The 24,221-nt window shown below is 39.6% G+C and overlaps 1 protein-coding gene across 2 annotated transcripts in view; it reads right to left on the reverse strand.

The window, feature by feature from the left end:
- Positions 1–24,221, reverse strand: part of CGL1 (alpha-1,3-mannosyl-glycoprotein beta-1,2-N-acetylglucosaminyltransferase) — a 187,565-nt gene that overhangs the window by 65,769 nt on the left and 97,575 nt on the right. For both annotated transcript variants that reach the window (XM_089372551.1, XM_089372550.1), the window contains exon 5: positions 9,004–9,066. In XM_089372551.1, coding sequence (XP_089228677.1) covers positions 9,004–9,066 — 63 coding nt within the window. The remainder of the gene's footprint in view (positions 1–9,003; positions 9,067–24,221) is intronic.

Raw genomic sequence — 24,221 nt, forward strand, 5'->3', positions numbered from 1 at the left:
GAAGCATAGACAAGATGACAAGGAGTAACCAGATGGCAAGAGAACATGATATATGTCAAGAAGGCCACTTTTCACGAAGGAAGCAATGACATGACAAAACTAGAAAGGAAAGTGATCGATGGATGGTGCCCTACCAAGAAGAAGTTTGAACAAAGACTTCATGACATCAAAGGAAAGAAGGAGATCAAGCAACTGAAGTACCCACGAAGAAGAAGTTCTTGATGAATGGACAAGTCCCTAGCTAAGAGGGAGTTATAACAAGTTCCCAATTACAAAGGAACTTGGACAAGTACCTTGTCAGAGGATACTTGGGCATATCTTCCTCAATTGAGAGGAAGAGATAGACACAACATTCTTATCTTCACTTGGGAAGAAAGAATGGGAGGATTGGGTAACCATCTGGCATCCAATACTATTTGAGGATGTGTAGGGCATCCATGACAAGAGTAGGAAAGAGGACCGAAATTCTTTGAGGGCTGGGAACCCAAGATAAGAATAGTCCTAGAAGGTCATACTCAGTGAACACCCGGGTGGGTATGTACCTTGAGAGACAATGACTAAGGCGTTAGAAGTCATTGGTCTCGCCAACATTGTGCCCTGATCTATTGAGAGATAGAGTTGTCAGTCAAGGCCTTGTTCTGGAAACAATGTTGGTTACTATGATGCTATAACAGATGGATTGCCAATACGGTCTCTCTTATGTGAATTCTTCAAGATTGAAAAATAGCCAAACACCTTATAATGTTGTATGAATACCTCCATAGTTAAGAGGGAGTGTTGAAGGAAATGTAACTAGGTTTGATCTTCATAAATGTACTTTTGATATTTGTATTTATTCAAGAAAAGAAATATTATTTTTATTATACTTGTCAATGAGTTTCTTGCTCATTGAAATAGGTTTCGCACATGTTAAAGTGCTATAGGTGAGTCAAAGAGTCAAAAGAATTATGTTGAAGTATGAAGACGTTAAGGGCATGTTGCACTAGGTATACTTATGTATTAGAGTCAAAGAAGACACCTCCAAGCAAAGTCAAGTCTCCTCCAAGAAAAGGCACCATCAAAAGAACCCATCTGAAGCAAAGAAGACAAGTCGACCCACAGTCAACAAGTCGGCCTAAAGGAGGGACAATCCTCTATATATAGAGGTTGTCCACTCCTCCACCATGACACACGCTCATCTCTGAAATCAGCGAGAAAGAGGACGAAGAAGGGATACGAAAAGGTGAAGAAAAGAGGTCTCCAAGTGCAACAAAGAAGAAGGGTACATAACCAAGCCTAAGAGGACTGTTCTAGGGCTAATTACAACCACATGTGCGAGAAAAAGAGGGTTGTCTCTGTGGTTATGATAGCAGCAACTCACAGTCAAACATCTCTCATTGTCTATGCTTAAAATTAGGCCTACAAGGCCTCCTACTCAAGCGAAGAAGAAAGAGCCTATAACATCAAGTAAGCCTCCCACACGTGCGACAAATTAGGTCTGCAGGATAGTCATACCAAGTCTGTACCTACACCTCAAGGAAGAAGCTCATTTGGTCAAGAGGAAGGAAGGGATCATCACAAGGAAGGAGTCTCATCATAGACCAAGAATAAGTGCCTCTTCTAGAGCAAGTGCAACAAGGTCTACCAACAGTTGAAAGAAGAACGAAGTGCCAGAAGAAGGACCAAGTGCTAGAGAACGAAGTGCCGGAAGGAGGAGGACAAAGTGTCGGGAAAACAAAGTGCAGAAAGGAGGAAGGACTTGACTTGTGCTTGGAGGATATTCTTGTCAAGGGTCTAGGGTTTGGCATTGATCAATAAGAAGCTTCAATAAGAGAAATTTACCGAAGGGTTTTCCTCTCAAGAGAAGAGAGGTTTTGGCCCTAGCAGAGAGCCAACATCTTGTGTTCTTGTTCTTATGTTTTTGGTAGAAGTTTGATGAAGTACACACACATGCATTAATAAGAAGAAGAAGAAGATTAAGCTAACAAGACAAATTGTAAAAAGACTTCACAATTTGTTATCAAGTCAAGAAGAATCCTATTATACATCATTGCCCTTGATTCTTCAACAAAATATCATATGTCAATATCGATCTCAGATGTATCACTTGACATCTTATATATCCACTTTATTTTCATATTTATGTAGCAATGTGTTTGTTTGATGTCGATGTTGTTTTATAAGTTAAAATTTTGAAAAAAAAAATTGTTTTTGTATTTTTTAAGTTTCATGATAATTTCCAATATTTTCCCCGATATTGCCAACAATTTAAATTTTGGAACCCTCTCAAAAAATTGTCGATAATGATAAATGTAACATTCAAAAAAAAACATAAAATGATTAATTTTCATGGGAAGGGAAACAAAAAACAAAAAAAAAACAATGTATGAAGTACTACAATGTATTGAGGATGTCTTGACTCTTGATGTTGCTAGAGTAATGAAAGAAGAAAAGCTTTTGACTAGTTGCATATGAATAACTCGATATAAGTGGCATCAAGATTATTGAGGACCCTGAAGGTTTGTATCTACTTGTATATGTATATTTAATAATTTATTATTGATTGGGGTTTGTGTTTGTCTCTCCATAAACAGGCTGAACACTTTGGGAGCATGCTTGGACAAATGGATATATCTTGTTTATTAGGGAGAGGTGAAGCATATAATGGCGGATGCTTGGGAGGACATCGGGTTGACCTATGTGTTGATGTCTAGATCCCGAAGAGGGAGGGTGGCATTTGTCTTGGAGCTCTGACCTTGGATACACACCTAGATCCCTGGGATGATGATTAGTTAGTAAGCTTGATGGTACCTAGGCTAGATGAAAGCTTTAGTCCATCTTAGTCCCACCCGAATAGATTACCCTGGTCAGGAATCTAGTCCGTAGTACTGAGTGTGCTAAACTCTTTGTAGTTCATTTTAGAGATCTTCCATGTACCTCTATAGATATAGGTAGTTATGAATACGTCCCTAGTTAAGAGGGAGTGTTGAAGAATGTAACTAGTGTCGGTCTTCATAATTGTACTTGAGTCATAATGAAATATATTTATCAAAAGAAAGAAAAAGAAAATTTATTATTAAATAAATTGACTTATTAAGGCATGGATTTCATGCTTGGGTCAATTGTTTTTAAGTCAAAGCCTCCATTGAAGGATTCTAGGGTTTATGTCAAGTGTCGTTGTCCATGTCATATTGTAAAGAACCCTTGTGATTTATTTGTCAAAGAAATTTATTTTATTATAAAATAGGCCATTTAGGCCTCCTCCACCAAGTCGGACTAAACTAGGCATCAGAATCACTATATAAAGGCAACAACTCAACCTCATTTGTCACACACACTCAACAAGTTCGATCTGAAACTTTTGGGGCCAAAAAAAGTGTGAATTCCAAGGAAAGAAGGAGAAAATGATAACAAAGAAGAAGGTCGTCTCTCACAAACATAAGAAGTCGAAATTCTCACTCTTTTTCCCACACGTGTGAAGTTGTGAAGCTACTGAAGGGGCCGAAATTCTGTAGTCACCAGGGAAGCCAAAATTCTAAAGTTGTTGGTGACATTGGGCCGAAATTTCTGGGTTGATGTTGGGTTGAGGCTACTGGGCAAGAAGAGACTACTAAAGTGTGCTAAAACATATTGGAAGGCTAACTTGGTGGAGGAGGAAGGTCTGTTGGTCTAGGGTCTCAGTCTATCTCATTTGAATTACTGAAGGAAGAGTCCTTGACTAGGTTTTCCCCTATATAGGGGTTTTTCCCTGGCTATGTGCCTACATCTGGTGTCCTTGATCTTCGTGTTTTGGTTTTGGTAATTTCTTGATGAACTAAGATAAAAAGAAGAACATAAAAAAGATAATAATAACTCAAAGAAATCACAAGTAATTATCAACAAGAGAAAATATTTCTGCCTTTCCAATTTTCTTACAGGACTCCCTAGAAAACCTCTTAGAGAGCATTTTTCTAGTGAATCTCTCCCCTCATAAACTAATAGCTAGGCTTAAGAAGTGAAAACTAAGGTTTTCCCCCTTAATCCCTTCAAAGTTTTGATATTTCCATGGTTACAATTCCTGAGACTCCATCACCCAAGTAGAAAAAGGCATTGGCAACCATCTTGATGATAAACACTATAAAACCTTCCCTTTTCCTCTCTACATTTTTAGCCCTTCAAGGAAAGCCACTAGAGCTAGGATTTAAGACGAATTCAAATAGGGCTTGAGCATTGGAGCTAATTTAACATTTCCACACCTTGCTTGACCCTACGACATCAAAATCTTATGTATCGCATGGCAAAAAGCATCTCACTAGGGTTGACATCATCAACCCTAGGTAATTTTAGGCCCTATAAAACCATAATTCTACACATAAGCTTCAACTTAGGGCTATTGAAGGTTCGCCATACCACTAGTTGACCATATCTTGTAAGGCAAACATTTTTCTTTGCTTGTATGCCTAGATGTGCCATTGCAGAGCTACATCTTGAAACCCTAGGCCACAAGCACTATTTCATAGGCTTTTTCAAACATATGTTGTTCCTTATTACAAATTATTGTGCCTTGTTCCTAGTGTGAGGTACCTTGATCTAGCCTTTGAAAGTATCACCTTGATCCTATCAACCTAGAATACCCTTAGGTGATATATACTAGGAAGCCTCTTGTGTGGTGAAATTCAACTAAAGAGCAGGAGGTGGAGTGCTAAGGTGACAATGGCATCCACCTCATTGTTGTGCCTTAGTTTGGTTGTTTCCTTGTGAGCCCTTCTCGCAAGGCCTACTAGATTTTGAGGCAACATGGACAATATATAAAATGTTGATAGTCAAAAACAAGATGATTGATTGTACAACAATGGGCCCCATATAAATACTAGACGAAGCGCCCTGTTCATTATACTAATTATTATTTATTAATTATTATTGAATTGTGAGTTACACACACACACACATGTATATGTATTATTTTATTTATTTATATTCATGACATATAAAATTTATAATGTACAAATATAATATTGTCTGCATATGTTCACTAGACTAATATCATCAAATCCTCCATGCTTAGAGGAAATAGTCCTTGATTTCTATTGAAGGTGGGCAAACTACATAACATACATAAAATATATAACTAACATTACTTAATACATAAAGAGTCTGGTCATTTTGTTTCCTTCATGTTGTTTAAGGCTACTCAAATTCACCCCCTTCTACATTGATCCAAAGACAATCTTCTCATCCACGTCTGAGCTTCTCTCCACTTGATTACTCGAATTTGTCCCCATGATATTTTTCTTCTTAGCATCTTTCTTTTGGTTCTTTGTGTTGAGCTTTCGATGCAACTTCCAACACTTTGCCTCTGTATGACTATCAATTTTATACTGCTTATAGTGATTGTTGGGATCTTTGCACTAGTATGTTGTGGTTGTTGTCTTCCTGTCCTTTCCCCTTTTATGTTGATTTTTCAAGTGCAATATACACTAGCACAATATTTCTGAAAAATAGATAATTACTTATAATGATGTTGATCTTCTTTTAGTTTTCCCAATATATCATTAAGCAATTATACTTCAAAAATTCAACCATACAATAACAATAGAAAAGTAGAGATCACAATGCACAAAGAGAACACAAGATTTACCCTGGGAAAACCCACTAAGGGGGAAAAGCTTAGCAACCTTTTCAATAGAGAAATTACTTTGTTCAACAAGAGACACACCTATACCTATGGTCAAACCTAGTCAACCCCTCCAAGTCAAGCCTCCTAATATGATCCAACACTGTGCTCTACTGATCCACCCTAAAATTTTGACCCTCCTGCAATTGCCAGAATCCCAGAATTTCGGCACCCTACAATTGCCCAGAAATTTTGGCCCCTGCAATAGAAACTGCCCAGAAAAATGCGAGCTACACAGAGAGAGAGAGAGAGGGAGTCCTTTGACACGTGTTAGATAAGAGAGAGAAAGATAGATTTTCGTCCTTCTTTTCGTCTTCCTTGTCCTTGTCCTGTGCTAGGATGCCCAAAAACTGTCTTGCTTGAGAGAGTGTGAATTGTGCCTTGCTACCTATATATAGTGATCTGCCTGGGTGGAAGGGGTGTGATTCTACCAAGGATGACTGGACTTGAAGGGAAACCGACTTGACAAACTTGGAGCCAAAAATTTCAAATTTAAAAATTCATATTTTCTTTTGTCAAAAGTCCAAATGGTACTTGACTCAAAATAATTTCTTCTTTTGACTCTAGCATTTAAAATATGCTTTACAATGATCAATATAAATACATCAAGGGCCAAACATACATTATGAAACCAACCATGGTTACAAAAATTCAACATTTTCCACTTCTTCTTCCCCTGCTTGACAACTTCCTAGTGCTCCTTCTAGTTTGACCAATTTGATTGTCCTTCCTTCAAGCCTATGTTCTCTAGGTATTGTGCATGTCCATAGTCCCCATCCATCATTTTGGGTTTGAACAGCATCACTTACTTCCAAAGATGGTTGTGTAGACCCCCTAGATAATTGAGGAGCACGTCTAGGTTCTTTGGGGAGATACCCAGCATAATTGCCATCTTCCTAAATTCGATGGTGTACTCTTATACACTCTGTCAATGCTTCTACCTAAAGTACTGCCATCAGATCCAGTGGTCTTCCACATACCCAATAGGGTAGAACTGGGACTTTATGAGAGCTTTGAAATCCTCCCACTTAGTCACTGGATGATCTCCCTCCAGCCTCAAGGTCTCTATTGGACTTTCCCACCAAGTTAGGGCATGGCCCTCTAGTTTCATCCAAGCAAACAAATTTTTTTGTTCTTCCTCTATACAATGAACATTAAAATAAACTTCTAACTCGTGCAATAGTGATTTAACTTCAATGTATCAATATCACCTTCATATGGCTTGATGTTAGCCTTTGCTTCCATCTTGAACAGGAATTGTGAATGGTTCATGGCACTCAAACTGGGTTGATCCTTTTTGGATTCTTTCTTAGACTCCCTCTCTAGTTCTTCCCAATCCGTTGATCCTCTCATTTGACCTCTACATTAGAACCTTTATCTTCTCTGAATAGCTTGAGCTTATTGGTCAGGGTTGCCATGAGGAGGCTCACATTATAGTTTATATATGTGACTTGTGCTTCCAGTCGCACAAACCTCTCCTCTACAGGATCTTGAGGGTTATTAACAGATTCATCAACCATGGCTGGGGTTTTATGGTTTTCGGCTTAACCAATCTAGGTCGCCTACAACTTCCCACAATATACCCAAAGAAACCTACTCTCATACCAATATTATCTGTAAATTGTCGTGGATATTCCACTGGACGGTTCATCACAACAGATTTCATAATTTTTTACTAAAAATCCAAAATATATACTATAAGGGTTATTTTCCTTAGACTTGTGGATTTATTAAGTTCTTGTTTTTACGCATGCAATATAGAAAATGCGAACAATAGGGAACAAACAAAAATTTAATCACTTACAACCATAATAACACAAGATATGACTTGGGAAGCCCTTTTGGGATAAAAACCAGCTAGAAGTTGAGGTTGCTCTGCTCACTCTTTCTTTGAATGGAAATGGATGAAAGTACAATGGAGTGAGACTTGTGGCTCGTGGGATGCTACGGTATACAAACTCTCTCTATTCTCTCTCTCTTTATCCACTCTCAGCTACTCTATTCATCTACAAAACAAAATGCACTTGAATGGAATGGAACCTATTTCCCTCCTAGTGGCCCGATTAAAACACAACCTGATAGCCCACTAGTGGTTAAGTTTGACTCCTTCAACTCTTAACTAGAGTTACAATATGAAATATTATAGAGACTTCTTTGTCATGATCACGTGGCTACCCCCTTTTACATGAATAATCGGGACTGACGTGGCATCATCTAGAATCATGGTGGTCAAAACAAGGTGCTCAACTTCCAAGTGGCATAACTTTTGAATACGGACTTTGATTGAGGCGGTTCTTGTCTCTCGAAAGGTATATGTGTGTACAATATTACTAGGGTTGTCGAGCCTAAGTGGCAAAGGTTTAACCCTGAAAAATGTCATTTAATGCCTCAAATGAATTTTGTAAGGTTTCAACACCTAATTCGTCAAACTGGGACCCACCAACGAAAATGGTCATGTGACTTGATTCCTCCACTTTTCCACTCTAAAAGCATCAAGATGGATAACAAATAATATAATGATCCAATCTGGATCATTAATCCATGGGATACTGACCACTACATATATCTACACCAAGTATGTTTACCATGATCCAATTTTACATTAAATATACAATCTACAACCAACTCCAATATATGTCAATCATACTCCAATCTCAATGGGAGATTGTACTCTTCTAGAAAGCTGTAATCTCAATTATGCGGATCACAATCAAAATCAACACAATAAATGTGGTCCAGCCTCCTCATATGCAACTCTTTACACTAATGTAGTATGCTTACCTTAGTTTGCCTAGACACAATAAGAAATTTGTTGGCATGGAAAAATAGGGGATCACTAAGCCCATACACATGTTTCATCATAAATGTGTTGTAAAAGGCAACAAAAAAGGAGCTCATGATTGCCAAGAGATGATGAGTGATGATGACAAGATGTAACTTGAAAAGGTACATATGGCAATGCCTTACCTTGCACACCCTATTTCCCTATACGAAGTTATCTTAGTTGCACTAAGAGAAGTTGTGTGCATTCTACATTCTTTATTGGATGAAATTACACATGTGGTGGCAGGTTGGTTATGCTAATATGCTAAAAAAAATGAAACCTAGCGTCTAATGTATAAAAATCAACATAAAAGAAACGATAACTAGCAAAGATCCATCTTAACCTAGAATTTTCTCAGTGATGACAGGTTTGCACCTAGGTTGCTTTTAACCCTCTCAATGCTTAATAAACATAGGATTAAGACAGATCTATGCTAGTTAACAATTCAATTTCTAAATTCTAGTACATAAAAGTAAAAGCGCAAATTCACAAATACCAACATATTAGAGATAAACGTGTAAAAATAAGCCAAAAAAATACAACTTACTTTCGAGGTCTTTAACGAGACTCCTAAGTTGTGTGCACTCTGCCTCCAACCGTTGCTTTGCCTCTGCACCATAAGAGGTAAGCTACAATCAATTGGACTAGAATCTATGCATTAGATACTTTCAATATACAAGTAAACAAACATAGCTCACCCATAGAGTTGGGATTTTATGAAATATTTATACCAATGTTTGATATGTTATAGAAGAAAATATAAAGGAATATGTTTTCATAAAAAGCCCTTAATATGGTAAACAGTTTACATTTGACCATGTTCATTGTTCTCATAAACAGCAAATTTTCAAATATATTTGCATCACAGATTCCTAACATACCACTTAAGATAACTACTAACAGCTATATGCTTAACAAATAAAAACTAGAATGTCGGAAGCTATCTTCCCAAATAAAGAGGCAAGGGATGAGAAATATGTTGGAAAAACAAAAATTGCTTTAAATGCCATAAACATTTTACATGCCAATCTCAATTGTAAAACCCTTTGAACACCTATCAATAGAAAATGATAAAAAAAAAATAAGCAATCTAAGAATAACTGGTTTGTGGAGGAATGAAAGTCATCCTAGTAAAAAATAGATAAGAAATCTAACAATAACTGCATTACTGGAGAAATGAAATTCATACTAGTAAAATCCCCTAAGGACCTGGAACGATAAATTTACCATCTTACATTACAAAATTATAAATGCATAAGCAAAATTGATCATTTACAAAAATGTTGAGTTCATACAAAGGTCTATACCAACTTGTAGTGTGCATGTCTTGAGTATCGCACTATTGGGATGACTATAAAAGTAACTAAAAATAATAGTAAGAAATATTAGAGGACTAAAGTTAAAATGACAAAAATAAAGAATCCGAAGAACAAAAAATAGTGGCAATTTTGAGGGAATTTCTTGAAGGAACGCCTTAAATTTTTGGATCAATTTCAAGCGGTTAGGAATATGAGCTTGGCAAAGGCTATCTCTCTATGCAATTCAAGCAGGCCATGAAACCAAAGTGACCTTTCTTCAGAATTTTGAGCATTAGTTTGAAGTTTACAATATAGATGAATTTAGTTGTCAAGATTTAATAATGTATTCTCTACCATGTTGTCTGAAGAAGAGAAATTTATCCCAATAGTTAGTGGAGTAGGTCCACGTTACCACCAAAAACTGGGTATCCAATAGGAAAAAACTCCTCCTTGGACAACTAGCTAGCCATCAGACCTATATGATCAGTACATGACATGATGTTGGAGATACTAAGAGGGGAGTGAATCAGTATTTCTTAGCAATCAGTAACTGATTAATTTTTCAGAGCATTAAGTTAATCTTCAGCAATAATTCATCGGATAACAGAAGCAGTAAACAACACCATTTAACAATGTGCAATAATAATACAGTGGACACAAAGATTTTCAGGTGAAAACTCTTCTGAGAGAAAACCCATCAAACGCTTCCGAATATTTGTCTTTCAAAAATAATTACATCAAGTTTTCAGCTCCAACCTGTAAGACGCTCCTACGCCCTATTGTTAAAATTGGCAACTAGGGCCAAACTCCATGTGGGTCATCTTATTTATGGCAGCTGATATTTTTATTGGATTCCTCTTATCGAGAGGTGTAGGATTGGTCTAAAGATCATCCGATTCTGATAAATATTCATGGAGTTATGAATTTATTTGTGTTATAAAACAAATTGTCAAGTCCGACAGCAACTTGTGTAGGCTCAAAAGCCCAATAGTCATGTCTATTCACCATCTACGTTTTAGTACAAATAGGTGAGAACTTGAAGTCATTTGAGACACATTCTTCATGTGATCTCCTCCTCTCCACGTCTTGGGTTTTTGGTGAAGGAGAGACACAAAAAGAATATGCTGCGCTAAGTGTATGATGCCCTAGCCGCAGTTCAGATGTACCCTAGCCGCAGTCAAGGGAAGGCTCCTATCCACTGTCTAAAGGAGCTCCAATATACAGTCAAGGTGATGCCCTAATTTGTTGTCACGTGATGCCCTAATCTGCTGTCAAGTGATGCCCTAATACGCTGTCCAAGAAGCACTTATACGCAGTCAAAGATAGAGGCCCTAATATACTTATACGCAGTCAAAGATGGAGGCCCTAATACACTTATACGCAGTCAAAGATGGAAGCTCTAATACGCTGTCCAAGAGGCCCTTATACATTGTCAAGGAAGAGCCTTAATACGCTGCCTGTAGAAGCCTAAACACAGTCCTATCACGCAGTCAATAGAGACCTGTTCATGCAGCAAAGGAGACTTTTTCTAGCAGTCAAAGGAGACCTGTTCATGCAGGCAGACCAGATCTCGTATGGCATGATAAAGCCCACGCATCTCTGTAGTCTCAGCATGATAAATGAGGACACAGCATATAGATGCAAGAATCTCGGATAGAGGTATATTCTTGGCATACCTGTAGGTGCTCGATCTCGGTTGATATAGCAGAGAGGATCTTGGATGAGGTGGCATGAAGTCTGGACAATCTCGGCATAACAAGTAGTCTTGACATCAAGATCTCGATGGCACTCCTGTAGCAGACTAGTCATTGGAAAACAATGATAGATCTACTCTCTCAGCTTGATGAAGATAATGTTATACGCTGTCTCTTCCATATATATATTACAGTCTTGCCATGACCTGATAATGAAACAAGGGTCAGATGAAGAGATCCTCGGCATACATATAGAAGGAGACTATATCATCACAGATCATGAATAGATGTGATCTCATAGTCTCGGAGGAACTCAGTGCAGCAAGTGATCCTAGTGATACTACGTAAAGGCCTCTATGTTGCAGCAGTGATGAAGATCTATGTTGCCGCAGTAATGAAGATCATGGTATTGCAGCAGCGATAAAAATGCAGCATGATGGGCATGTTAGTAAAGGGCAGCATGATGATGAATGAGACCATGATGATGAAAGATGCAGCATGATGGGCATGTCAGTAAGGGGCAACATGATGATAGGAGCAGATGGGAGCAGCTCAGTGACTAGGTGCAGCACAGCAACATGAGTACAAGCTGCAACACTAAGTTAGGTGAAGTCGTCACCTTGGAGAATCAGTTCAAGCAGAATGTCTTCAACTGATCTCATGTATCATCATGACAGGAGATGATCCATACTCATATCTAGATAAGTCAAAGTGTTGAATTCTGTTGTATATGTACTATCTCTCTCTCTCTCTGCTGAATTATTGAAGAACATAAAAGAAGAATTGATCAAAGGTTCCCCACATCAGGGTTTGTCCCTAGCTAGCGCCACATCTTGTGTCCTCTTGTCTTGGCTTGTCTTCTGCAATTTATATTTATGTTCTATCTGCAGTTTACTTTAATGTTGATGTGATTGCTAATCTGGAAAAGATATTGAGCTAACTGTTAAAATTGAAAAAAATTGCTCTAGCATAGAACATACCTAAAATTAACATGGTATCAGAGTTGAGGTGAAGACAATGCCCAGGCAAGAGTGAAAGAGCAGTCACCGAAGACAATTGGGGCAGGACAAAAGGATCAATGGCTTCCACATCTCTCTTCTAAATTCACCAAGGATGAAGTCAAAGCAGAGCATATTATCAGAATGGCGTAGTGGAAGTTTCTGATGGCCTACCTAAAGATCACTTCATTGGGAAATCCAGATCTAAAGGTGGAAGGAAAAGCAAATGCCTTGGTTGTAATAAGTTCAACAATTATGCGAAGGAGTGTCTGAGGTAGGGACACATCACTTGATGATGATAACAATCATTCCAGGGACATCTTCAATGATTAGAGGAATGACAAGTAATGCAGGTCATCAAGGAAACGGCCGACTCTTCAGAGAAAGCAAGGAACCCCAGGTATGAAGAATCAAATGTTGTTTCTGATAAGATAAAGAAGCATTATCTTGCATTGGCCCTCTCCTTCAGATTCTTTGGGAATCTGGCTTATTGATTGTAGTGCTTCAAGGCACTTCATCGGATATATGGGTGCACTCTCTAATTTGATAGAGATGGAAACAATCGTGGGATTATACTTGGAGCCGATGCCACCTATCCCGGAAAGGGTGTAGGGAATGTTATCCCTCAATTGAATAAGGGTAACTCGATTCATTTACAAAATCTCTTTTATGTACCTGATCGCAAGAAGAACCTAGTGTCCATTTCAGCAATGGAAGTAAAAGGTTTCAGGGTGGCGCTCATCGATGGAAAGGTCCACAGGTTTGGAACAACCCGTGGGGTTTGAGATCCATGATGGGGAATCTCATGTATACATGTGGAAGACAGCCCCCTATGGCTTGAAGCAAAACACCTCGGGCATAGTATGAGAGGATTGATAGCTGTCTGATGAAGTTGAGATTCACTAGGAGTGAAATCGATACAAACCATTACTCAAAGGTTGTGGATGATAGACCTCTCATAACGGCACCTTATGAGTACAATCTATTTCTAACAGGTGCAGACCGTCTCATTTGCAAAAGTAAGAGTGAGTTGGATTCCAGATGTGGAATGATAAACTGCAAGCCTGTGACTACCTCGAGGATCTTAACTTTCAGAAGTTATATGGTAGTGATGTCGGACCAGATTTGGGAAATGCCTCTGAGTTTCATAAACTCATTCGCGTTGATGTTCTTGGTGAACTTCCGTCCAGACATATGTTTTGCAATTAGCATGGTGAGCTCATATTTGGTTGAGCCTCACTGGATTGGTGCCAAGAATCTTCTGAGATATCTTCTGGGCACAATCTCTCATGGATTGAGATACATTGCCAGAAATATGAAATTGCATGATTATTCGAATGCTGACTGGGCAGGCAGTGTGGAGGAACACTAGAGCACTTCTCAGTGCTGGTTCTCATTGGATTCTGCTTCGCTATCATGAATGAGCAGGAAGCAGAAGTCGATTGTTATAACCACCGCCGAGACCAGATACATAACTACGAGTATGATCTCGTATGAAGCTGCCTGGTTGTGGAAGCTCTTCAGTGAGCTGTTTCTACACATGATGAATACCATTGTGATTCTTTGTTACAACCAAAGGTAGGATTCGATTATTAAGGAATCCCGTACTCGATGATTGCTCCACTAGATAGACATCAGATACTACCCTATCTGGGATATGGTAAGTCAATGAGCAAGGAAGCTCCATCGTTGTGAGATGATGTACAGGTCGTTACACTTTGTCAAAGCCCCGAAGGGAAGATCAAATCTGTGATTTTCCCGAACGACTTGGAGTCGTCGAGAGACCCTTGTAAAAGGGTCCTACATGTTGCATACATTGAGCTCTGGGAGCTTTGGGGACTTGGGGTACTTACTAGAGCAACATACGACCACAGGGTGACTCATCATCCCCTATTGGTGCACTTTGTACCATTGTTTTACAACCAGGCCGAGTTGACTCGGAAACGGCCTGGTCAAACCGAGCCGATAAAAAAAATTACGACCAGGCCAAGTAACCGGCTAGGTTGGCCGAGTCATTGATGACCAGGCCGAGTCATCCAATGACTCGGCCTAGTCATCAATGACTCGGTCAACTAGGCCGAGTCCGTATTGACCAGGCCTAGTCATTGGAAAACGGCTGGGCAGCGTAAAAAATAAATTTTATTCACTTTTTTTTGGATTTGTGGTGTGAAATTAATCTGTTTGGATGTCTGTAATTTTATTATGAAGTACACAATGCATAAAGTATGCCATGAACCATGGTATGAAGCAATAATGGGAAAATGATAATTATAAATCTTACGAGCCATGTCTGAGAAATGTCAAATCTGAAGTTGATATTTTCGAAATATATCAGGACTGAGGGCCAGCTGAATGCCCTTCTCCTGCTCAGAATATCGGATCTGAAAATGAGTTATTTCAACTCAAAATGATCTCGGAAACTTAACAAAAATGCTGCCCTAGCAATGAAAAACTTGGTTGTGAAGAAACCAACGCTGAAAATATGCTTAAAGTGTTCTATAGCTGTGCTTTCTGGTGAAAAATCAGGTCTGAAAGTGTGCTCTAGCTGCCATAGAAGTGACAAGATGAAGCTTGATTCTTTGAAAATCATATCATAAAGTTTTGCCTTAACAGCTAGCTGGTGAAAACAGCCTGAGAAGTGCAAATTTGTGCCCTAGCTCCCCAAATTAGTTCAACAAAAATCACAAAATGTGCCTGAGATGCTATTGCTGTTGAAAATCTGCAGTATTTAGTTTACCCTAAAAATAGTAGAGGTATGTTGTAGTTGTGTCCTAGTTGCTTGTTGGAGTTTGGTTTCACCAATCAAAAATTCCTTCACAAAAACAGAAAAAGAGCTGAAATGGACAACTTTGGCATTCTACTGGAGAGTGTCCAGTTGACAGTGGTCTGTGGGTCAGACCACATATGTCTTGACTTGACCTGGTTTTTAGGTCATTTGTGTCTGAGTGCCAGCTGTGGTTTGAATTTTTGAATGACTTTAATCATTGCATAGAGGATCAATGGTAAATCTCTAGATACCAAGTTTGTGACCTTCCGTGGAAGAGATGGAAGGTATTTCACCTCTTGGAAATTGAAGCTCCATGAGCCTACTTTGATCATATGTTGTCTTCCATCTATATTATAATGCTATGTGTTTGGAAACATGGATGAAAATCTTTAAAATTATGTTTAAAATATTTAAAATTATGTTTTTTTATAAAAAAAAAAAATATTTAATGTATTTTTTACAACGACCGAGTCATTGAAATCGACTAGGCTGAGTCATTACCGATTCGGAGTTGGAGTCGGAGTCGATCCTCGGCCGAGTCGGAGTCCTGGTCGGAGTCGTAAAACACTGCTTTGTACAGGGAAAAAGGTTCAACCTTCCCCTATGACACCCTGTGGCGACTATGAAATAGGATGATTAGTTCTCCTGTGGGCCAGGATGATTCGTTCTCCGTGGTGACTATGGAACAAGATGATTAGTTCTCTTGTGGGCCTAGATGATGTGTTCTCCATGGCGATTGTGGAACAAGATGATTCGTTCTCCTGTAGGCCAGGATGATTAGTTCTTCGTGGCATCCACTGGACAGGATGATTCGCCCTCCTGTGGACAGGATGATTCGCTCTCCTGTGGACACGATGATTAGTTCTCCTGTCAAGGCATCCTACCCATGCAGTCTGCGACTCATGGGAAGTACCTCTCATCTGATCAATGAGCAGGGAAATGAGGATAGGGACCATAGTAGTACCAATGGATGCATCGTTGTATCTACCGTACTCCCTATGCTAGGATGACCTTCATTGATCTGGGATCAATGATACTGGTCTCGGACCAGTGAGAGTGGTACCCACTATGACACTGACTTCGGGTCGGTAGAGGACTGATCTGGGACCAGTGTTACACTCTGAGACTGACCTCGGGTCAGTGGAGAATGGTATGAGACATTCTCGATCAAACTCCATGTGGGTCATCTTATTTATGGCAGCTGATATTTTTATTGGATCGCTCTAATCGAGAGGTGTAGGATTGATCTAAAGATCATCTGATTTCGATAAATATTCATGGAGTTATGAATTTATTTGTGTTATAAGACAAATTGTCAAGTCAGCCAGCAACTTGTGTAGGCTCAAAAGCCCAATAGTCATGTCTATTCACCATATATGTTTTGGTATAAATAGGTGAGGACTTGAAGTCATTTGAGACACATTCTTCATGTGATCTCCTCCTCTCCACATCTTGGGTTTTTGGTGAAGAAGAGACACAAAAAGAATACGTTGGGCTAAGTGTATGATGCCCTAGCCGCAGTTCAGATGTACCCTAGCCACAGTCAAGGGAAGGCTCCTATCCACTGTCTAAAGGAGCTCCAATATACAGTCAACGTGATGCCCTAATTTGTTGTCACGTGATTCCCTAATCTGCTGTCAAGTGATGCCCTAATATGTTGTCCAAGAAGCACTTATACGCAGTCAAAGATAGAGGCCCTAATACACTTATACGCAGTCAAAGATGGAGGCCCTAATACACTTATACGCAGTCAAAGATGGAAGCTCTAATACGCTGTCCAAGAGGCCCTTATACGCTGTCAAGGAGGAGCCTTAATACGCTGCCTGTAGAAGCCTAAACGCAGTCCTATCACGCAGTCAATAGAGACCTGTTCATGCAGCAAAGGAGACCTGTTCTCGTAGTCAAAGGAGACCTGTTCATGCAGGCAGACCAGATCTCGTATGGCATGATAAAGCCCACGCATCTTTGTAGTCTCAGCATGATAAATGAGGACACAACATATAGATGCAAGGATCTCGGATAGAGGTATATTCTCGACATACCTGCAGGTGCTAGATCTCGGTTGATATAGCAGAGAGGATCTTGGATGAGGTGGCATTAACTCTGGACAATCTCGGCATAACAAGAAGCAGTCTTGACATCAAGATCTCGATGGCACTCCTGTAGCAAACTATTCATTGGAAAGCAATGATAGATCTACTCTCTCAGCTTGATGAAGATAATGTTATATGTTGTCTCTTCCATATATATATTACAGTCTTGCCATGACCTAATAATGAAACAAGGGTCAGATGAAGAGATCCTCGGCATACATATAGAAGGAGACTATATCATCATAGATCATGAATAGATGTGATCTCATAGTCTTGGAGGAACTCAGTGCAACAAGTGATCCTAGTGATACTACGATAAAGGCCTCTCTATTGCCGCAGTGATGAAGATCTATGTTGCTGCAATAATGAAGATCACGGTATTGCAGCAGCGATAAAAATGCAGCATGATGGGCATGTTAGTAAAGGGCAGCATGATGATGAATGAGACCATGATGATGAAAGATGCAGCATGATGGGCATGTCAGTAAGGGGCAGCATGATGATAGGAGCAGATGGGAGCAGCTCAGTGACTAGGTGCAACACAGCAACATGAGTACAAGCTGCAACACTAAGTTAGGTGAAGTCGTCACCTTGGAGAATCAGTTGAAGCAGAATGTCTTCAACTGATCTCATGTATCATCATGACAGGAGATGATCCATGCTCATATCTAGATAAGTCAAAGTGTTGACTTCTGTTGTATATGTACTATCTCTCTCTCTCTGCTGAATTATTGAAGAACATAAAAGAAGAATTGATCAAGGGTTTCCCCACATTGGGGTTTGTCCCTGGCTAGCACCACATCTTGTGTCCTCTTGTCTTGGCTTGTCTTCTGCGATTTATATTTATGTTCTATCTACAGTTTACTTTAATTCTAATGTGATTGCTAATCTGGAAAAGGTATTGAGCTAACTGTGAAAATTGAAATAAATTTCTCTAGCATAGAACATACCTAAAATTAACATGGTATCGACGTCGAGGCAAAGACAATGCCCAAGAAAGAGTGAAAGAGCAATCACTGAAGACAGTTGGGACAAGACAAAAGGATCAATGGGTTCCACATCTCTCTTCTAAATTCACCAAGGATGAAGTCAAAGCAGAGCATATTATCATAATGGCATAGTGGAAGTTTCTGATGGCCTACCTAAAGATCACTTCATTGGGAAATCCGGATCTAAAGGTGGAAGGAAAGGCAGATGCCTTGGTTGTAATAAGTTCGGCAATTATGCGAAGGAGTGTCTGAGGTAGGGACACATCACTTGATGATGATAACAATCATTCCGGGGACATCTTCAATGATTAGAGAAATGACAAGTAATGCAGGTCATCAAGGAAACGGCCGACTCTTCAAAGAAAGCAAGGAACCCCAGGTATGAAATATCAAATGTTGTTTCTGATAAGATAAAGAAGCGTTATCTTGCACTGGCCCTCTCCTTCAGATTCTTTGGGAATCTGGCTTATTGATTGTAGTGCTTCAAGGCACTTCATCGGATAGATGGGTGCACTCTCTAATTTGGTAGAGATGGAAACAATCGTGGGATTATACTTGGAGCCGATGCCACCTATCCCGGAAAGGGTGTAGGGAATGTTATCCCTCAATTGAATAAGGGTAACTCGATTCATTTATAGAATCTCTTTTATGTACCTGATCGCAAGAAGAACCTGGTGTCCATTTCAGCAATGGAAGTCAAAGGTTTCAGGGTGGCACTCATCGATGGAAAGGTCCATAGGTTTGGAACAACCCGAGGGGTTTGAGATCCATGATCGGGAATCTCATGTATACAAGTGGAAGACAGCCCTCTATGGCTTGAAGCAAAACACCCCAGGCATAGTATGAGAGGATTGATAGCTGTCTGATGAAGCTAAGATTCACTAGGAGTGAAACCGATACAAACCATTACTCAAAGGTTGTGGATGATAGACCTCTCATACTGGCACCTTATGAGTACGATCTATTTCTGGCAGGTGCAGACCCTCCCATTTGCAGAAGTAAAAGGGAGTTGGATTCCAGATGTGGAATGATAAACTGCAAGCCTGTGACTACCTCAAGGATCTTAACTTTCAGAAGTTATATGGTAGTGATGTCGGCCCAGATTTGGGAAATGCCTCTGAGTTTCATAAACTCATTCGCATTGATGTTCTTGGTGAACTTCCGTCTGGACATATGTTTTGCAGTTAGCATGGTGAGCTCATATTTGGTTGAGCCTCACTGGATTGGTGCCAAGAATCTTCTGAGATATCTTCGGGGTACAATCTCTCATGGATTGAAATACACTGCTGGAAATATGAAACTGCATGATTATTCGAATGTTGACTAGGTAGGCAGTGTGGAGGAACACTAGAGCACTTCTCAGTGCTGGTTCTCTTTGGATTCTGCTTCGATATCATGAATGAGCAGAGAGCAGAAGTCGGTTGTTATAAGTACCGCCGAGACCGGATACATAACTACTAGTATGATCTCGTATGGAGCTGCCTGGTTGTGGGAGCTCTTCAGTGAGTTGTTTGTACACATGATGAATACCACTGTGATTCTCTGTGACAACCAGAGGTAGGATTCGATTATTAAGGAATCTCGTACTCGATGATTGCTCCAGCAGATAGACATCAGATACTACCCTATCTCGGATATGGTAAGTCAATGAGCAAGGAAGCTCCATCACTGTGATATGATGTACAGGTCGCTACACTTTGTCAAAGCCCCGGGGGAAAGACCAAATCTGTGATTTTCCCGAACAACTTGGAGTCGTCAAGAGACCCTTGTAAAAGGGTCCTGCATGTTGCATACAGTGAGCTTTGGGAACTCTGGGGGCTTGGGGTACAACATACGACCTGTCTTTCAAAAATAATTACATCAAGTTTTCAGCTCCGACCTGTAAGACGCTCCTACGCCCTATTTACCAGCTGCAATCGGATGGACGCTCCAATGCCCTGATATCAGGCTCCAACCTTATGAGTCCTCCAACACCCTATTTACCAGTTGCTACTAGATAGACGCTCCAATGCCTTGTGCAGGCTCCGACTTGTCCTAGCACCACCCTGCCACCATGAAGTGTTCTCAAGCTCCAACCCAAAGGTGACTAATGTTGACCACCAGATTCGCACCTAAAGATTTTTTGAAGACTCCATGACCAAGGATGTATCAGAGACTTCATCTAGCATCAGATTTTTTCAACTCTACTTCTTCTTCTCATCTTTTTTTGTACTCAAATTCCACAAGCCCTGCAGGGGCAACGTAAAAGTGATGCTAGTATGAAGAATTGAGTCATGTAACAGGCCTAGGTAACTTGGGACCCTGTCACCAAGTGAGTTTACTCGAGGAGGTTTTTTTCACTTGGTTAATTATTAGGTCCTTCCGAGGATTTAATAGTTAATTGAGTTTTTTCCTCAAAGCTAACCCCCAAAGCCGGAGTGCGGCTTGATGGTGAGGCTTTGGGTGAATCCTAGTGTCTATGGTCTTTGTATATTACCATACTAGATCACACCAAAAATTTGTGGAATTTGAGTAGGTCTAGGGGTCATTTTTTAAATTTCCCACAGGGCGGAGATTTGAATAAAATCTAAATGTAAAATGTAATAAGTGATGTTTGGAGAAGTTGTATGGGGTATTTGTGCTCAAAATTGCACCTCTCACCCTCAACTTTCTACTATGACACACTTAAAGCGGTAAAAAATAAGTTCTAGACCCTCAAAACCCACTTTTCCTAAGTTTAGTGGGAAATCTAGCAATAAATCAATTAAATGGAGAAAAATAATACCTCCATGTTACAAAATGAAATGGGAATGACTTGGAAATTATCTCAAGTTAAAGGAATGAGTCAAAGGACAAGTGGAGGATGATTTGGCACCTTGCATCATAAATACACCGCCCACTCAAGAAAATCGAATTTTTTACAATTAATGAAGCAGTTGGTGACTTGGAAAATCGAATTTCTTGAGGGGTTAGTGCACATGTTGGAATATCTCATGGAATATGATGGAATATTTAATGGAGGATTTGACAGAGGCTTGTCTCCACTTCACTCCTCTTATCTCTCACACTTGGCATCCTCTAGGAGGAACCATGCATTTCTCAAGGAGATCTACGGTTGGCACTTTGGAAGCATCAACTCGAGGTGGCACCTTTTGGCTTGGTTGTTGGGAATTAACTCCCTTTCATTGCATACTTGGCATTGCTCATCTCCACAATTAGATTTTCGACTTGCTTGATGGAGGCCACTTCATGAGTTCGATTTTGTTGGATGCTACACAAATGTCTCTTCATCCCTCCACTTGGAATTCGATTTCCTTCTTGGGATCTTCTCCATGGCCATTTGTCACTTGGTTGCTACATTGGGATTTGCTCCCATTTCTCTATATAATAGAGTTTTTTGCTCTTATTTTGTATCATTGTTACGAGCTATTGTTCTTAGGGAAGCTCTGCTCTTATGTACACTTGTTCTCAATTGCAATAAAAGACTTGGGGGTCTCATTCATGAGTTGTTGTTCCTTTGGAGTATGATGATTGGTTGACTATTGGTATAATTTCTTTTGTTCATGCTTTTATCTATGGTATTTCCATATGCCCTTGTATATTTGTTAATGTGAAGCTATCTTGCATTGAGAATTGATTTAGAAGTATGCTCTAAGTGTAGAAATCTCTAGTTATTTTCCAATAAATTTCTAGAGTTTTCTTATCATTGCTTATTTGCTAGATCTATATGGGGCTAATGTTTGATTGAAGTGTTGTAGAGGAAAATCTTATTGGGATCATATATTGTTAAAATTGGCAACTAGGACCAAATTCCACTTTGGACAACCTATTTGATGGAGATAATGATTGCATTAAATACCTCTTTTCGAGAGGACCAAAATCGACCTAATCATCTAACTTGGATAAGGAGAAATGTATTTTTGAATTTATGTCCTCTCATATGAAAATTGTCGAGATCGACCTCACCTCTATGTAGGCTCAAAAGGTCCAAACGTCATGTCTCTTGACCCACTCCAAATTGTATATAGAGAGGTGTCCTCCAACCTTATTTGATCATTCAAAGGCTCCAAAATATGCTTGCGGTAGCCGAGCACTATAAGTAGGTCGAAGCGCTGACTTGTTTGGGTTATTCTTCTACAACAGGGCCTAGATGTCTCAGATAGGAGAACTGTTGGTCTTGAGGAGATTTCTGGTCACATTGTATGGGTAAATTTGTCATTGCAGGTATGTTATCAAGAACATAATGGCAAGCTGAATTTGTGGACTGACTTGTGCATTGTGTGAGGCAGAATCTCCCTCTTGGTAAAGCCACACTTCAGACTTGTCACTTCAGAAAGGGTCGCAAGCATATACAAGGACAGATAAGGAGGCCGAAATGTCTAACAAGGGTTCAGATCAACCCTTAGAGCTAGCGAAGGGCACCATCATGTTTGCCTAGGAAGGTCGCAACTAAAATGAAGAGTTTTTGGATCAGTCAAGCGAGACAACATTGCTTTACAAGAAGCCGTAACCAGACCTCGCTTTAGGAAGGTGCCATCTAATCACTGAAACAGAAAGCCAGAATTACAGTGTTTGATTGGGCCATCTACTTGTTTAGCGCAACGATATTGGATCTACAAAATTGGCAAGTCATTTTGACTTTAAGTTATTGTACTCTCTCTCTCTATTGAATATTTGATATTAATAATAAGAAGATTTGATCAAGGGTTTTCCCCATCTTGGAGTTTTTCCTAGGCTTGAGCCAATTTCGGTGTTCTCTTATCATGGCTTGTCTTCTGCACGTGATTACTTATGTTCTTTCTTTAATTATTGTCAATAAATAATAGTTTAAGTGGTTGTTATTAAAATAAATGGAATTAATCTTGGGCTCATCTGAATCATTGAAGTAATTGTCCTAAGCAAAGAACATGTTAACTTAAAGTTAACATGGTATCGGAGCTCAAGAGAGGACAAGCCCAAGCAAGAGAGAATGCAATCACTAAGATGGCTTCTCACATCAAAAGATAGAAGCATACCCAGGACCAAGCTCTTTGTGACATTAAATCAAATTTTGGGCATGATCACTATGATCACTATGTCCATGCCGAAAACCTAATCAGACAGTTCATTACAGTAGTTTTGTGCTCATTTTGGAGGACAAATTCACACGTTTTCTTCTCTCTGAAATCTTTCGGACCTGTAGAAGCAACGCTTAATATTCATGGAGATCTTCATGGGTTATGGTTTTGATAGGGTTTCGTTGGTCTGTCTCAAGCTCATGTTGCAGGCAACTCTGAGGGAATTTGTATGATTTCAACTATGATTTTCGAGCCCCTCTTTGAAGTTGATCGTGTGACTTGAGGAGAACTTTTGTTGATTTTTAAAGCACTTCTGTTTGGTTTCATTGAAATTAAGGTGACAGTCTCTAAGGTGGATATGAAGGTTGTTTTGAAGACTATCCTCCAGTTTCATACCTATTTTGAACATCTGCGTTGGATCTTTGATGAGGGTTGTCATATTCTATTCAAGGCCTATACCTTCGTAGAGTTCGTTGATATAAGGATTAATGTATGCGGCCTGTTACTGCTCAAACTAGCAGGGGACCTAAAGGGTCAAATGCTAGACCAAGGGCAACAAGTGGAGACTTAGCCCACTGTCACCTCAGCTAAGTCTCCCTACTATTTACGGACTTTTGCCGATGCGAGGAGACCCGGTATATATGGAGTCACAAATGAAGGATAAATCAACAATTGGATATAAAGTGACCCAAATAATGGCTTTCCAGAAGAGGTTGAAGAATGGAGCTTGCTTGCTTCCTAAGAAAGGTACAATGTCTTCTAGGAGAAGGGTGTGGGGATTTTAGGGTTAGGTTTATGGGATAAGACTTATGATGGAGTTTCCCAATCCCTAAAATCTTTATTGAAATTGGCATCCTAGATGGTTCCTGAAGAATTGTCTTTTCAAAGGA

The sequence above is a fragment of the Pinus tabuliformis genome, chromosome 8 (assembly GCF_031772625.1).
Source record: "Pinus tabuliformis cultivar Carrire ecotype Pingquan chromosome 8, CPIR1, whole genome shotgun sequence".
NCBI classification, from domain to species: domain Eukaryota; kingdom Viridiplantae; phylum Streptophyta; class Pinopsida; order Pinales; family Pinaceae; genus Pinus; species Pinus tabuliformis.